This window comes from Archocentrus centrarchus, chromosome 1 (assembly GCF_007364275.1).
Source record: "Archocentrus centrarchus isolate MPI-CPG fArcCen1 chromosome 1, fArcCen1, whole genome shotgun sequence".
In the NCBI taxonomy this organism is placed as follows: Eukaryota; Metazoa; Chordata; class Actinopteri; order Cichliformes; family Cichlidae; genus Archocentrus; species Archocentrus centrarchus.
In genome coordinates this window covers 32,294,462-32,310,875 of record NC_044346.1, presented here as the reverse complement: position 1 = coordinate 32,310,875, position 16,414 = coordinate 32,294,462, and the positions used below count along the sequence as shown (strand labels likewise).

At 47.0% G+C, this 16,414-nt stretch overlaps 1 protein-coding gene across 1 annotated transcript; it reads right to left on the bottom strand.

Moving 5' to 3' along the window:
* Positions 1 to 6,124: 6,124 nt before the first annotated feature.
* LOC115778335 (putative leucine-rich repeat-containing protein DDB_G0290503) lies at positions 6,125 to 7,765 on the bottom strand. The gene is made up of 2 exons (XM_030726429.1): positions 7,165 to 7,765; positions 6,125 to 7,008 (listed from the first exon to the last, which is right to left on the bottom strand). Exons 1-2 carry the CDS (start codon positions 7,763 to 7,765, stop codon positions 6,197 to 6,199), a joined length of 1,413 nt encoding a protein of 470 aa, XP_030582289.1. The 3' UTR covers positions 6,125 to 6,196.
* Positions 7,766 to 16,414: the final 8,649 nt, after the last annotated feature.

Sequence of the window (16,414 nt, the reverse complement as noted above, 5' to 3'; positions counted from 1 at the left end):
GGAAACGGACGAGGAAGGACAAACATGCAGGACTCCGGAGATGGGCATAACTTAAAGGCATTTATTAAAGTAGGGAAAAACAATACAAAAACCGTTCAGAAGGGAGACGAAGGGGAACCACAGGGAGCACAGGAACACACGGGCACACAACATCAACGACGCGACAAGAAACAAATGGAAACTGAAGGCTTAAATACACACTGGGTAATCAGGGCAAGAGGAAACAGCAGGGAACAACAGGTGAGACAAATGAAACTAATTACACAGGGGAAGCAAAGCTGAACACAAAGCACAGGAAAACCAGACTGTCAAAATAAACAGGAAGTGACAAACCAAGGAACATACTGACTAAACACGGGGAACAGGCACAGACTCAGGACAGAGACGCAGACATATCACAACACTAGGAAACACAAGACAAACATACTGGGAGGAGAAGCTCAGGAAATAAACTAAACACAAAACGCTGGGCAAACGGCCCAGGACGTGACAGTACCCCCCCCTTAAAGGCCGGCTCCCGACGGCCAAAACCAGAAAACAAAACCAGACAAGGGCGGGAGGCGGGGGACCAGGAGGGAGGGCCCGAAACAAAAACAAAGACAGGGAGCAAAACAGAAATCACAGGGCGTGAACAAAACAAATCAAACCCGTACAGGAAGAAAACAAAAACACAGGACCAGAACAAAAGGCGACGGCACAAGGCCGGAGACAGTCCAACAGGGGGCATCAAAATGAGGCAGAGCAGAGGCAACACAGTCCAAACAAGAACAAAACACGGGGACGAGAAGCAAAAAAAACAACCGGATGAAACAAAAAGCGACGGCACAAGGCCGGAGAGCTCCAATGTCCAAAACAGGGGGTCGAAACAAGGAACAGTCCAGGAGCTATGACAAAACAAAAAACAGCAGGGGAAAAAACAGTCCACAGTTCAGGGGAGTCAGTGGGAAATCCAAAAACAAAAAACACACAGTTCCGGAGGCCGCAGAGGCCAAGGGGCCACAAAGCAAAATCCCAACGAGGGAGGCCGACCGCGCTCCCAGCGGCGGCGGCGACGAGGACGAGAAGGAATCACTGGAGGCCGACCGCGCTCCCAGCGGCGGCGGCGACGAGGACGAGAAGGAATCACTGGAGGCCGACCGCGCTCCCAGCGGCGGCGGCGACGACGAGGGGGAGTCACTGGAGGCCGACCGCGCTCCCAGCGGCGGCGGCGACGACGAGGAGGAGTCACTGGAGGCCGACCGCGCTCCCAGCGGCGGCGGCGACGGGGAGCAGGCACCGGAGGCTGACCGTGCTTCCAGCGGCGGCGGCGGAGACGCGGAGAAGACACTGGAGGCCGACCGCGCGGCATGCGGCGGCGACGAGGAGGGGTCACTGGAGGCCGACCGCGCTCCCAGCGGTGGCGGCGACGAGGAGGGGTCACTGGAGGCCGACCGCGGGGCATGCGGCGGCGGAGAAGGGCGACCCCGGGCTCTGGTGGGGAACCCTCGGGTGACGTGGAGCGCTCGGACTGAGCAGAGACCCCCACCGGCTCGGACTGAGCGGGACCCCCTGGCTCGGAGCGCTCGGACTGAGCGGAGACCCCCATCGGCTCGGACTGAGCGGGACCCTGGGGCGCGGAGCGCTCGGACTGAGCGGAGACCCCCATCGGCTCGGACTGAGCGGGACCGTCTGGCGCGGAGTGCTCGGACTGAGCGGAGACCCCCATCGGCTCGGACTGAGCGGGACCCTCTGGCGCGGAGCGCTCGGACTGAGCGGAGACCCCCATCGGCTCGGACTGAGCGGGACCCTCTGGCGCGGAGCGCTCGGACTGAGCGGAGACCCCCATCGGCTCGGACTGAGCGGGACCCTCTGGCGCGGAGCGCTCGGACTGAGCGGGACCCTCTGGCGCGGAGCGCTCGGACTGAGCGGGACCCCCTGGCTCGGACTGAGCGGAGACCCCCATCGGCTCGGACTGAGCGGGACCCTCTGGCGCGGAGCGCTCGGACTGAGCGGAGACCCCCATCGGCTCGGACTGAGCGGGGCCCTCTGGCGCGGAGCGCTCGGACTGAGCGGAGACCCCCATCGGCTCGGAATGAGCGGAGACCCCCATCGGCTTGGAGTGAGCTGAGCCCATGGGCTGAACGGGGCCTACATAGTGAGGCACCGGATGCGTAGGCTGGGACCGCGGAACAGGGCACACTGCTGCTTTATTGAGCAGCAGGGGCTGCTCGAGGAATAGCCGAGGTGCAGGGGACTGCGTGGAAGCAGGCCGGGAGACGACTGGCTGCGTGGAAGCAGGCCGGGAGACGACTGGCTGCGTGGAAGCAGGCCGGGAGACGACTGGCTGCGTGGAAGCAGGCCGGGAGACGACTGGCTGCGTGGAAGCAGGCCGGGAGACGACTGGCTGCGTGGAAGCAGGCCGGGAGACGACTGGCTGCGTGGAAGCAGGCCGGGAGACGACTGGCTGCGTGGAAGCAGGCCGGGAGACGACTGGCTGCGTGGAAGCAGGCCGGGAGCCAGAGAGAGCGGGCTGCGAGCGAGAGAGATCTGGCTGCGTGGAAACAGACCGAGAGCTAGGGAGATCTGGCTGCGTGGAAACAGACCGAGAGCTAGCTGACACTGGGGCCTGAGAGGGAGCTGACACTACTGGAGCTACAGAAGGAGCAGGAGCTGAGGGAACTGGGACCAAAACCGAAGGAACTAAGACAGGGGCTGAGGGAACTGACTGAGAGGGCACTGAAACAGCTGACACTGGGGACCGAGGAAGAGTTACTGGAGCTGACTGAAGGCGAGGGAGAGCGACTGGAGCTAGAGCTGACTGAGACCCTGCTGCTGCAGCTAACACAGAAAACCGATGCGAAGGCTTGGACCTGGCTGCCCCCACCCGCGGAACAGGTACGGGTGCAGAGGTCAGCCCGTCCGTGGCTGCCCCCACCCGCGGAACAGGTACGGGTGCAGAGGTCAGCCCGTCCGTGGCTGCCCCCACCCGCGGAACAGGTACGGGTGCAGAGGTCAGCCCGTCCGTGGCTGCCCCCACCCGCGGAACAGGTACGGGTGCAGGGGAAGCTGGAGCTAAGGGAGCTGGAGCAGGGTGAGCAGAGGGAGCTGGAGCTAACTGAGGGGTCTGGGACTGCGACTGAGGGGGAGCTGGAGCTACAGCTGACTGGGAACACTGCGACTGAGGGGGAGCTGGAGCTACAGCTGACTGGGAACACTGCGACTGAGGGGGAGCTGGAGCTACAGCTGACTGGGAACACTGCGACTGAGGGGGAGCTGGAGCTACAGCTGACTGGGAACACTGCGACTGAGGGGGAGCTGGAGCTACAGCTGACTGGGAACACTGGGAAGAAGCTAAGGGAACTGACAGGAGTGGCTGAGAGGCTGCAGCAGTGGTCTGTGGTGCTGGCTGTAGGTGAAGGGTGGTGATTACAAAGTCTTTCACTAACCCGTGCAAGGAGTCCAACAGCCAAGGGAAACTGGCAATCAGGTCTTGAAGCCTGGTGGTGATGGCTTCCTGTTCCTCCTTACACGGGTCAGATAACAAGTCCAAGCATAATCGGTCCACTCTTCGGATCAGAATTTTCCTGCTCTCCTCTGAGAGGGAGGAAGCAGCAGAGTACATGACGGGCTGAAGTTGCTCTTTCTGCTGCTGAGAGCCAAACTTCCACCCCACGGAAGCAGGCTGAAGACTCGCCTGTGCAGACGGCTGGGATAGCCGTGGCGTTATACCACGCGGCGCCGGAAAAAACTCCTCCCGCAGCTGCCGGGAAACCCTCCTCCTCCCTTGCTGCTCCGTCTGTGAGAGGGAAGAGGGGCGAGCGAACGGAGAGGCAGGTGAGGGAGCGGCCGGCGCCAAAAACAGTCCGCCCATGCGGCAGACCTGCGGTTTAGGCAGGGGCGGTTTAGGCAGGGGCGGTGAGCGGCGTCGCCGGGGACCATTCAAAAAAGCTGGTCCCCCCAGCGCCAGGCGAGTGCCGTTGTAGCGGCCGGAGCTTGCAGGGTCTTTACTATGGTCGCGTCGTTCTGTCATGGCCGGGGAGGAAACGGACGAGGAAGGACAAACATGCAGGACTCCGGAGATGGGCATAACTTAAAGGCATTTATTAAAGTAGGGAAAAATAATACAAAAACCGTTCAGAAGGGAGACGAAGGGGAACCACAGGGAGCACAGGAACACACGGGCACACAACATCAACGACGCGACAAGGAACAAATGGAAACTGAAGGCTTAAATACACACTGGGTAATCAGGGCAAGAGGAAACAGCAGGGAACAACAGGTGAGACAAATGAAACTAATTACACAGGGGAAGCAAAGCTGAACACAAAGCACAGGAAAACCAGACTGTCAAAATAAACAGGAAGTGACAAACCAAGGAACATACTGACTAAACACGGGGAACAGGCACAGACTCAGGACAGAGACGCAGACATATCACAACACTAGGAAACACAAGACAAACATACTGGGAGGAGAAGCTCAGGAAATAAACTAAACACAAAACGCTGGGCAAACGGCCCAGGACGTGACAACTTCAGAGTTTAATTCAATTCAATTCAAGAGAAAACCCAACAATCAACATCATGACACACACACACACACACACACACACACACACACACACACACACACACACACACACACACTCACTGCTGTCACTGATCTGGAATCAGTATTTAGAGCGTCACACTAAGCTGTGGCCAAAGCTTAGGGAACACACACATATGCACACACAAATGCTGTGTGTAGGCAGTGTAGATGATTGTGATCATGGCTGTTTAAAGAGGCCTGCCATTTGGTTTCAGCTGTGATAATGACTTATGCTTATTCTAATGAGGTGTGACTGTTTTTATTGATGATTTATTTCCTGTTTGGTGAAAGGGCGCGCGGCAATCATGACATTTTTCAGCTAAAATTAAACGGCGCTGCCTTCACTGTTAAAAACTGTTTGTTAAACTATGATCAGATGCAGGATTGGAACAGTCCTCCAGAGCCGTCATTCACAGAGTCACACTAACACATTCACCCTGCTGTAACCAGGTCTCTGTAAGGCAGAATAAATGACCCTACCATTAATTCAACTGAATGTTTGCAATAAAATGCTGTACCAGATCATACAGTAATTACAGTCCTCAGTGGTAAACGGGCTCCTTCTTATATAGCGCTTTTCTAGCTGAGCACTCAAAGTGCTTTATACACCATGTTTTGCATTCACCCATTCATACAAGCACTTCCTTCTCCAGCTCAGTGCTTCCTGTCTTACATCCACACACATTCATACTCCGACTGCTGCATCAGAGCAACTTGGGCCTCAGGATCTTGCCCAAGGATAATTTGGCATGCAGACTGAAGCATCCAGGAATCAAACCACCAACCTTAAGATTAGTAGATGACCTGCTCTCCCACCTGAGACACAGCCACCCCAACTTTTTTAGAGTTTAGGAGTTTCATTATTTTTAGTTTCCTCCTGTGCTTACTGCATATCATTAGTTGTATTTAAAGCAAACATGTCATCCATCTGTCCGTTTGCTTCGACTTTCTTCCAGGGTCGTAGGGCGGCTGGAGCCTATCCCAGCTGCCAGGGCGAGAGGGGGGGTGCACCTTGGACAGGTCACCAGTGTGTGACAGGGCTGAGAGAGCCCTGGTCCACGTGAAGCATTCACACTCACATTCACACCTACGACCAACTTAGAATCATCATTAACCTGACCCCACTAATGTTTTGGTATATTGGCTTTCTGGGTCAAAGGTAACCACAAGTTTTATGCAACTGTCATATTTGTGTGGTAAACATTTAGGCTAATCTTGCACAGAGACTGTAAGCAAAAAGAAATAAGTGAACATCCACAAACAGAAGTAATTTTAGATGGCATATGATTGCCTTTTTTATTATTTTCAAATTTAGAGTATCCAATTAAATCAAATACAAAAAAAAAAGGAGGGAGAGAGAAGAAAAAAAAAAAGAAACCCCCAACAATCCCCTGTGAGCAAGCACTCGGCGACGGTGGGGAGGAAAAACTCCCTTTAAGCAGGAAGAACCAGGCTCAGGGAGGGGCAGCCATCTGCCGAGGCTGGTTGGGGGGGGGTGAAAGGAAAATAATAAGGAGGGAGAGAGAAGAAAGGGATAGAGAGGATGGCTGGAGGAAAGAAAGGCACAGAGGAAAGGTCAAGGTGCAGGAGATGATGGAAGGTGGTGGCAGACGAGGCGAGCTGTGTTTCAACTGGAGAAGCAGCAGAGGTTCTTGAAGCGCTTTTTCTTTTTGAGGCAGCGCTCGTGCAGCTCTTTGTGCTGCAGGATGATGGTGTGCAGATCACCGAGAATTTCTGCATTCTCAGCTTCAAGTGTTGCACACTTTATCTCGAGTTCTTTAACTTGGTCATGCTTTTCTGCATGCCTTTCTTCTAGATGCTTATATTTCTGCTGCTGTACTTCTTGTGCTTCCTGCAGGTCCTCACATTGACTCTGCACTTGTTGAAGCCTGCACTGGATGTCTCTGTGCAGTTTCTGTTGTTCTTGCTTCTCCTCGTGCAGTTCCATTATTGTGTATTGAGCATGTTTGTACAGCTCTTCCATTTCAGTATTTTTGCTCACCACAGCTTCCATCCTGCTCTGCAGCTCTGCACACATTTTCTCCAGATCATCCTTGTGTTGCTCCAGTGTTTTGCATTTCTCCTCTAGTTCTCCGTTCCTCTTTTTAGATTCTTGGAGAACTTCTTGCAGCTTTCTCTGCGATTTGCCCAGTTGGTCGTTCTCCTTTAGCAACTCTATGTTTTTTCCCTCCATTTCATGGAGTTTGCACTGGATCTTTTTGTTCCTTTCTTCCATCTTCTGGAGCATTTCCCTGGGCTTTGCTTCCTTTTCTTTGAGGACATCTGCATTGCTTTGCTGGGCTTTGTGAAGCAATCCTTGCAATTTTTTGTTTTGTTTCTGCATGTCCTCAAATTTGGCCTGCATCACCCTGTGCTTCTTTTCAGTGTCTTCCAGTTTGGATTTGACCTCTGTGTGCTTCATCTTCAGTTCTTTCTTCTCTTTAAGAATTGTCACTTTTTTTTCCAATGCTTGATCAAGCATTTCCTGCAAGCTTTGGTTTATTTCCTTCATTTCTTGCAGCTTTGTTTCCAGCTTTGTGCATTTTGCATGCTGATGTTCCTGCTGGATGAGCACGTGTGTGTTTCTTGTGACACCTTCATTAAGCTTTTCTCGCAAGCCATCATTTTCTCTCTTCATGTCTTGGAGCTTGGATTGCAGCTCTGCACGTACTGCATCCTGCTCCTCCTTCTCTTTCACCATGTCTCTATTACTTTCCATAGCTTCATTCAACTTTCCTTGCAAGTTTTCCTGATTTTCCTCCATGTCTTTGAGCTTGGATTGCAGCTCTGCACGTACTGCATCCTGCTCCTCCTTCTCTTTCACCATGTCTCTATTACTTTCCATAGCTTCATTCAACTTTCCTTGCAAGTTTTCCTGATTTTCCTCCATGTCTTGGAGCTTGGATTGCAGCTCTTGGAGTTTTCTCTCCGCCACTCGGAGTTTGCTGCACACATCATCTACATGAAGTTTGTCCTCCTGCACACAGTGATCCGATCCACTTCTGTGGGATTTCGGCTGATCATCACCGTCGAAGGAGTCGGCATCAGTGTCAACTGAATTATTTTGCCGAAAACCCCAGGAATGGGTGTCAATTTCAGGATCAAGGGGGATTTCAGTCAGGTCACCCCATTCAAGGGGGACTTCTGACTTATCATCCCAGTCAAACAGGTCGCTTTCTCCTGAGTGTTGAGACATCGTGTTGATTGATTGACTGCTACAAATTGAAAACTTTCCAAATGCTCCGTGCTGAAGTTTCAACTGCTGCAAACACGACTGCTGCAAACACAACTGCTGTGAACAAACTGAATTCTACTCTTAAAGGCAAACCATCAAAGACACACAAATAGAATTTGATGTCATAATGTAATGCAACAAATCTAAAGTCAACATTCCATATGCAAATTAGGTTGTGACATGACTTTAAAGATGTCATGTGACACAAGAAGATGGCCTTGTAAGGAACTGCAGCCAAATTTATATGAGGTAAGGCATTTTTTAAATGCATTGTTTTACTTTACTTTGAACTGTTATGCTGTTCTATTTATTAATTTAACTTTTGGCTTAAAATGACTGAAAAGTAGAAATAAGATATACTTATAAATATTTACATTTATATAAATGAAATATAAATATAAATAATTCCACTCAGTGACTGAACATTATGGCAGACCTGCGTTCATTCAAACTTTCATTATATATTTCTTAAAGCAGAACAAGCAGGTGGATTGCTGCTTTGCAGCTCAGCCTCCTGATTCCATCCTCACAGAAAGGTTGATGATGCAGGAGGCGAGCAAACTCCGCTGGAAACACAAAATGAAACAAAAGGAGGCAAAAAGAAATGAACAAATGTCAGGAAACAGGTTTAGAAAAAACCTTTCCACATCATCTCGAGTCCGTATCATTTCCACGGTCACAGACTTCATATGACAGACGCTTTATAAGAAACGAGCTGAACGTCCCATTAACTCCCGCCATGGTAACCTAGCAACAGCTTGCTGGATGGACTGATGATGGGAAAGAAGTGTGGATGGATTTGAAACTCTGGAGCCTGTTGGAGTGTTACAGAAGCTCACACACACTGAAGTTTACAACAGTTTGATGACAGCTGCGTTATCTCGAGTTCAGAAAGACATTGGAGCCGTTCAGATGGAGGATTCAGGAGTGGAGCCAATGATTTGACCTCAGCTTCATTAACAAAGCACAACAGGAGCACACACACCACACACACTCGTTCCTCTTCTAAAGCTGCAGGAAAAACAGTGTTGGCAAAGCCATCAAATGCTCTCTCTTTCTAACATAATTATACCTGCGTAACAAGCCAGTGGGAAATATTTGTTTTGTAGCTTTTTGTATCAAGTTTCTGCTGCAGGTTAAACATCAATTAAAGAATGAGTGGACATGTGTAGGCTACTGTGTCACGGTGTCCTGTTATTCCACCCACTGAGCACTGATTTGACATCATTGTCATTATAGCAGCTTCCTGTGTGTGTGTGTGTGTGTGTGTGTGTGTGTGTGTGTGTGTGTGTGTGTGTGTGTGTGTGTGTGTGTGTGTGTGTGTGTGTGTGTGTGTGTGTGTGTGTGTTTGTGTCATCATCATTTACAATCATTTACTTGCTGCTGGAGAGGATCTGCAAGGAAGAGTGGCAGAGGATCCCCAAATCCAGGTGTGGAAAACTTGTGATATTTCAGTTTTTCTTTCTTTTAGTAAAGTCTGAATACTTTCCGTACCCACTGTACTCAGAAATGCTGTGCACGATACTGAAACATCAAGCAGATGTTTGAGGCTGAGCAAAGAGAGAGCAGCCCTGGTGGTTCTCTGTGTTCTTGCAGCAGCAGCTGTGATTCTGATTGATCGTCTCTCTGAGTTTGTGGCTTTGTTGGAGCAACAATGCTGTGAGCGTAATCAGTATCACGCCTACCATCGAGCATATGGTTGATGTTACAGGATCTGCACGCACAGAAAAACTACGGCAGGAATAAATGAACAAACACAGAGATGCTTCATTTCATTTGGTTGGTTTATTGGTTAAAACGTTTGATCACTGACAGGAAGTAAAACTGGAATGATTTTCCACCTACTTCACAGTACTGTTGCTTAAGAAAAATCTTTTTTTCTGTATATCCATCACGTGTAAATCATCTAGTTCTTTTTTCAGTTTTACGAGATCAGATTTAATATTGTCATTCAAAGTCACAGAATGATGATGTTGCAAATCTAACAATTTGTCTTCCAGATATTTAATTTTTTTTTTGATTTTCTTTTTTTACGTAGGAGGAAATACTAATTATTTTCCCTCTAACCACCACCTTCAAAGCATCCCATAATATTGCTGTTGACACCTCCACATTATCATTTGGCTCCAAATAAGTTTTTATTTCTTTTTTTAAACTTTCTTTAATATTTGGGTAATTCAAAAATACTTATATTCAACCTCCAAAGGGTGGAGCTATTTTTCCCTTTTCTGACAAAGATCAGCATATACTGGATAATGATCAGAAATGGTACATGGGCCTATTTCACAACTTTTAAGCATACGTAAATCGTTCTTGAACATCAGGATATAGTCTAGCCTAGAATATACCTTATGTGAATGTGAGAAATGAGTATATTTTCTATTAGTGGGACGGTAGTCTCTCCATACATCAACTAATCCTATATCACCTATAAGATGTACCATCCTTTTCCCAATATTTCACACATCACCTTTCCCCTTGGAGGAGTCTAATTTAGTGTTTAATATAATATTGAAGTCACCTCCACATATAAAAATCCCCCGTCTTCTAATTGTAGCTATTTCTAAGATCTGTTTGTACAGGGACCAGTCACTGCCAGGGGAAATATACACATTCAAGAGGGTGATCATGATACAATTAATCTTTATCATTAATCGTTATCATTATGTATCTACCCTCCTTATCTTTATATTCTGATACATGTTCATAGTTAAGAGTTCCAGGTAGCAAAATCACCACCGCCCTTCACCTTCCAGAACTGTGGGAAGAATAAAAAATGTTTAAAACCCATCTTGTTTAATTTAACATGTTCATCATCACCTAAATGTGTTTCTTGCAGTAAGACAATTTGGGCTCCATCTATTTTAAATTTAGATAAAGTTTTCCACCTTTTTACCGGGCTGTGCAGACCATTGATAATGTTCAACACCAATTTTATTAGCCTGCTACTCATCTAAATTATAGTCCTTAATTATTACAGATAATGAGCTCCCTGCTCACCTTTATAAACAATAAATTTAAAACGTATGAAAAAAAACAAACAAAACTCAAACTGAACTCCTGACTTCCAAGGAACGAGTCCCAACAATGGACCCTGCTTCGCCTCCAAAGGCAACTTCCTCATCAGTTAATAGGGGATCCCCTTAATGGCTAAGGCCTCACTGTGGAAGATACTCACAAGAAACCTTGCTTATTTACTTATTATGCCCCATAAACAAAATGCATCTTTTAATTAGCATTAATAAAATGTGTAAACCTCAATTTCCTAAGGCCGGAGGAGATGTCCTCTTGAAGGCGCTGAGTTTTTCGTTGTAACCGGCTGCACCAATCTCCTTCTTAGTCGCTGCACTGCTCCCCAATCCTCTCTCCACCCTGCTCCAAGTCAGCTGCTTCTGTTGTTCCAGAACCATTTCTGGTGATTTAATGACCTTCACAGCATAAATTATTCTTCTGGACATATCTTCAGTGGCTTCCGCCACTGTGTTGTAAATCTTCGTTTCATCAGCATACTTTACTCCAAGCCGAGCTGGAAAAAGGGTCTGAAAACTAAAAGGGATCTGCTGTTCTTTACGTTTTTCAGGATGAAAGGAGGATAATCGTGATCCAAACTCACTTGATTTCCGTTACAAGTAAATCCTTTTTCCCGCCATGCCTTGCGAAGCAGGAGTTCTTTGGTTTTAAAGCTGAGAAATTTCACAATAATAGAGCGCGGTGGAGCGTCACTTGGAGGCTGCGGGCCTAGAGAGCGATGAGCCAGTTCAATACGTATGTCAAACTCATCCTGGGGAAACTCCAAACCTTCACGGTGCAGTTTCTCAACTAAGTCAATCATTGTTGGAGAGCCCCGTTCCGCTGTCTCGGTTACACCATAAATGAGTATGTTCTCTCTTCTCGTACGGCTCTCTAGATCCATAAGTTTATCTTCCAATTTTATCTGTAACTTTATTATTTCAGACACTGCGTCTTCGGTATTCTGAATCCTCTCCTCCGCTTTTTCCAGTCTGACCCTCAGCCTCGTCCAATTTGGCATTCACCTTTAAAATTTCCTCTTTAATTTCCCTCAGCTGCACATTGTTTTCCTGGTGAAAGCCTCTTATTTCCTGTAGTACCATTTCCAGTTCAGCCGTACTTTCAAAGTTAGATGCTTAGCTCAAATCTCAAAATGCAACAATAGTACTTCAGTACGCAGATTCGTATTGAGTTTCAATTAGTATTACCAGCTGACATGTTAGCGGTGTTTTCCCAACTTCAAATTATGCTTACCCCATTCCTTTTCCCCAATCCTTATTCACTTCTTCAAGCAGTTTTACGTTGTGTTAATGGGCCTAAATTTCCTATTTCTTTGATTTCCTCCGGAGCTCGTTCAAAGTGTAGCCATCCTGATGATGCTCAAACCGGAAGTCTCATTTCCAGAATCAAAGTTTCCATTTTTTACTGGACAACCTTTTTCTGTCTTTCATCTTTTTGTTTGACTTTTTGGAGCAGAAATCAGCTGGACACCACGAACGGGACAAACAGTGAAAATCCTGCTGGACAAAGCTGTGTGAGGGTGGTGGTAAAAGGTGGTGCTCATGACCTGAAGCTTCCATCCTGCAAAAAGGCTCAAAGTATTTGTGAGAAACCAGCAGTAACTGGACACAGGAAGGAAACAGTAAGTGGACTGATGTCATATTTATGAAGCTAATGTCTCAAACAATTAGATACTGTTATAAATTTGAATAACATTTTTAAATTCTTTTTGGGATTCATTTTTAATAATACTGTTGTGCAATGATGACTTCTGAGAAATGAACCGTTTTCAGCTTTAATTTGTCCTGTTTTTTCTTTTAGAAATATACAAACATCAGAGAGCAGGAGGCTTTCCCTCCTGCTCTCTGACAGAGACGGTCGCATTCTATCTCTCTCTCCCTGCCCTCCCTATCTCTCCTGCTTGCTGCTTGCTGTGAGAGCGTCTCTTACACACTGTCCGAATAAGATTGAGAGCAACATGGATCTGGCAAACTGGGCCCTAAACACTATTGATCGAAGTTTCTCCACTATGAGATTGGGGAAAGGGGAGCCTGTGTGTTCGAGTGGAACAGACCCAGTTGAATATGTCATCGATTCATGGAGTTCGTGGAGACCTGTGTGCCTCTCAGCTCTGGAGATCAAGGACGTTGAAGACGTCTACATATTCGGCTATTTGGTAGCGGTATCTCTTCTGTTTGGGCTCGGAGGATACCTGATTTACCGGGAAATTAAGAAAATCTGGGCAGCAGTTCGACATCAGCCGAGGCTGCAGACCCAGGTGGATGGGCTGTGCTGAGCCGTACAGACTCAGACTCAAAGCCTGTTGGACCTGAGCCGTAAAGCGGACGGGTAGTCCAGCTTAGAACGTGCTCGCAGGCGAGAGGGGTTCGATCTGGAGATAAGGTTCGGTTCGGCACCGAGGACGGTAACAAATGAATTTGGAATATTGGATTACCGAATGGGTTCCCCAGTGAGACTGTTGGAAAAAAAATGCAGCCTGTTCCAAAACAACATCTGCATTATCAGGAATTCGGCTCCCTAGCCGGCCTTGGGCTGGTAATCATATCTCTCCAGGACAATGTGTGATGGTAGCTCTTCCCCTCAGCCCTCTCTGTGATTTGTGAAGCTGGATCTGGTGTGCCACGGCCACTGATGAACTTCCATCACTATCAGCGAACTGTTTTGACTAGGAGCTGGCATCTGGCTCCACAATGCCCTGATCCTCTCGTCTCCGTCTGCATCCCCTCCTGCCCCCCTCCTTCCCCACCATATTGCTATCCTGGCTTTAAGTGTGCAAATATGCTTTGCTAAGGTGTTTTTTTTGGACTCTGGTATGGTGTGCATCTTGAGCACCGTACCAGATGACTTTTTTTACCCCATGATGTGTGTTTGTTTCCTTTTTCTGGGGACTGATTGTGCTGGCGGTGCCAGCGAAAACGGCAGTGGCTGCGGACACCCATCCCCCCTATGTTAGTCTTGTCTGTTCTCCTCTGGATGGTTGTTCCAAACTAAATTTCATTATATATTATGATGGAATGTCGTTATATAATTTGATGTATAATGATTAATTTCGTGGTATGTACGATGACAATAAAGTTCTATTCTATTCTATTTCCCTGGAATAGTTTTGCAGCATCTTACAGGCTTCAACTAAAAGTAAATTCAAGCTGATTTAAGCATGATAAACTGTCCACAGTGCCACATAAAAAGTCAGCACATTAATGTGATGTTACTTCAACAGGAAGGTGAAAATGAGGGAGCGTCACACTTTAACACAGCTTTAATGCTGAAACTATTATGTCTAAAAATACAAAGGACAAAATCTAAGGTCATACATAAATCCAAAACGTGACACACTTGGAAAGTTAAGAAAAGCCACACAGCAGGCAGGGACCACAGACAATAACGTGACAGAAGAAAACTGAGGGCTTAAAGACACACAAGGTAATCAGGGAAAGTGGTGACAGCTGGGAACAACAGGTGAACCAAATGAAAGGAATAGCACAAAGGAAGCACAGTCAAACACAAAGCACAGGGAACACAGGACTTTCAAAATAAAACAGGAAGTGACCAACCATGACGCACACGCAGACTTGACAGAACACGAGGAATAACACACAAAAGACAAAGGCCAAAGACAAAGAGACACCAGACACCTGAACACAGAGACGAAGGAAGGACAACACAGAGAGCAAGGATTCAATATAAATACCAGAAACTAATGAGACCTATATCCTAAAATAAACTAAGAACCAAAACCATATGAACACTAAAACACAGGAATCCCAAATGAAAACAGAACCTAAAGAAACATAAGACAAAATGCTGGGTGAGTTTACATTTTCAGTCCAAACACACGCACGTAGATTAACTGTTGATTCTGTGTCCATTTTCTTCTGCTTATCTGGGGCTGGATTTTGGGGGCAGCAGCCTAAGCAGAGAAGCCCAGACCTCCCTCTCCCCAGCTACCTCCTCCACCATGGAGTTCCCAGGCCATCTGAGAGATATAATCTCTCCAGTGTGTCCTGGATCTGCCCTGGTGCCTCCGACAGCTTCGCTTTTACACTCAGCTCCCTCTTCACCACGCTGGAGGCCATTTTGCATGGATTTGGAATGATCACTCACAGCTGTGGTTATTGATTTTTTAGATGTAATTAGTTCATATAAAATTGACATAAAAACATGTATGAAGTAAATATGTTGTAAATATGTTTCCTTTATTACTGGAACGTTTTGCAAAGAGAAGAAGTCAGTGTTAATAAGAAATGAGGAAGTGATTTTGAAGAACTGTTTCCTCACTTAATATATTATTATTATGTTTGTGAGTCCATGTCTGTGCATTTTCTTTGCACATCTACTTCACACACATTGCTGGTATATTGATGAGGAGGAAGTGCAGTGTCTATTTTCAGCTTGTTTCTGCCGTTCTCGGCTCTCGAGTCTTTTTTTGTAGTCTGTGAGTTAGAAAATCAGTAAATCGTTCCATCTAATGAAAGTCAGACTGTGAGGTGTAAGTTATCTACATCTGTAAATATAATTGTGCTCTCCCTCTTTAAACAACAATAAAACCTTTAATTTACCAGTGAGACCAGTGAGACTCTCCAAGACAATGTGTGATGGTCGCTCTTCCCCTCTGCCCCCTCTGTGATTTGTGTAAGCTGGATCTGGTGTACCACGGCCACTGATGAACTTCCATCACTATCAGCAAACTGTTTTGTCTCGGAGCTGGCATCTGGCTCCACAATGCCCCCACCCTCTCGTCTCCGTCTGCATCCCCTCCTGACCCTCCCTCACCCACCATATTGCTATCCTGGCGTTAAATATGCAAATATGCTTTGCTAAGGTGGTTTTTTTGGACTTTTTTTTTTTAACCTAACTACCCCATGATGTGTGTTTGTTCTCCTTTTCCGGGGACTGTTTGTAGCGGCGGCGCCAGTAACGGCTGCGGACACCCATCCCCCCTATGTTAGTCTTGTCTGTTCTTCTCTGGATGGTTGTTCCGAACGTAATTTTGTTATATTATGATGGAATGTCGTTATATAATTTGTTGTATAATGATTAATTTCGTTGTATGTATAATGATGATAAAGTTCTATTCTATTCTATTCTATTCTGGACACACATACACACACACACACGCACATATACACACACACACACACACCATCAGCCTAGGCCTGTTGCAGCATAACGAACAGATGGTTCAGGGTCACCTGATCCAGTCCTAACTATACATTTGTTCAAAAAGTAAAGTTTGAAGTCTAATCTTAAACGCACAGAGGGTGTCTGTCTCCAAAATTCAATTCAATTTTATTTATATAGCGCCAAATCATAACAAACAGTCGCCTCAAGGCGCTTTATATTGTAATGTAAAGACCATACAATATTTACAGAAAAAAAAACAATAATCAAAACAACCCCCTATGAGCAAGTACTTGATGACAGTGGGAAGAGAAAAAAACCTCCGGCAGAACCAGACTCAGGGAGGGGCAGGTATTTGTCACAACCGGTTGGGGCTGAGGGGAGAGAGACAGGACAAAAGACACACTGTGGGTAAGAGCCAGAGATGAATAATAACATGATTAAATGCAGAGTGGGGTA

What these genes read in the sequence shown, in the direction of transcription:
- LOC115778335 (XM_030726429.1), bottom strand. Translation starts at nt 7,765, where the DNA reads ATGTCTCAACACTCAGGAGAAAGCGACCTGTTTGACTGGGATGATAAG. An exon ending in GCGAGAAAAGCTTAATGAAG is followed by an intron (nt 7,009 to 7,164) that starts GTGTCACAAGAA and finishes CAATTCTTAAAG; the next exon opens with AGAAGAAAGAACTGAAGATG.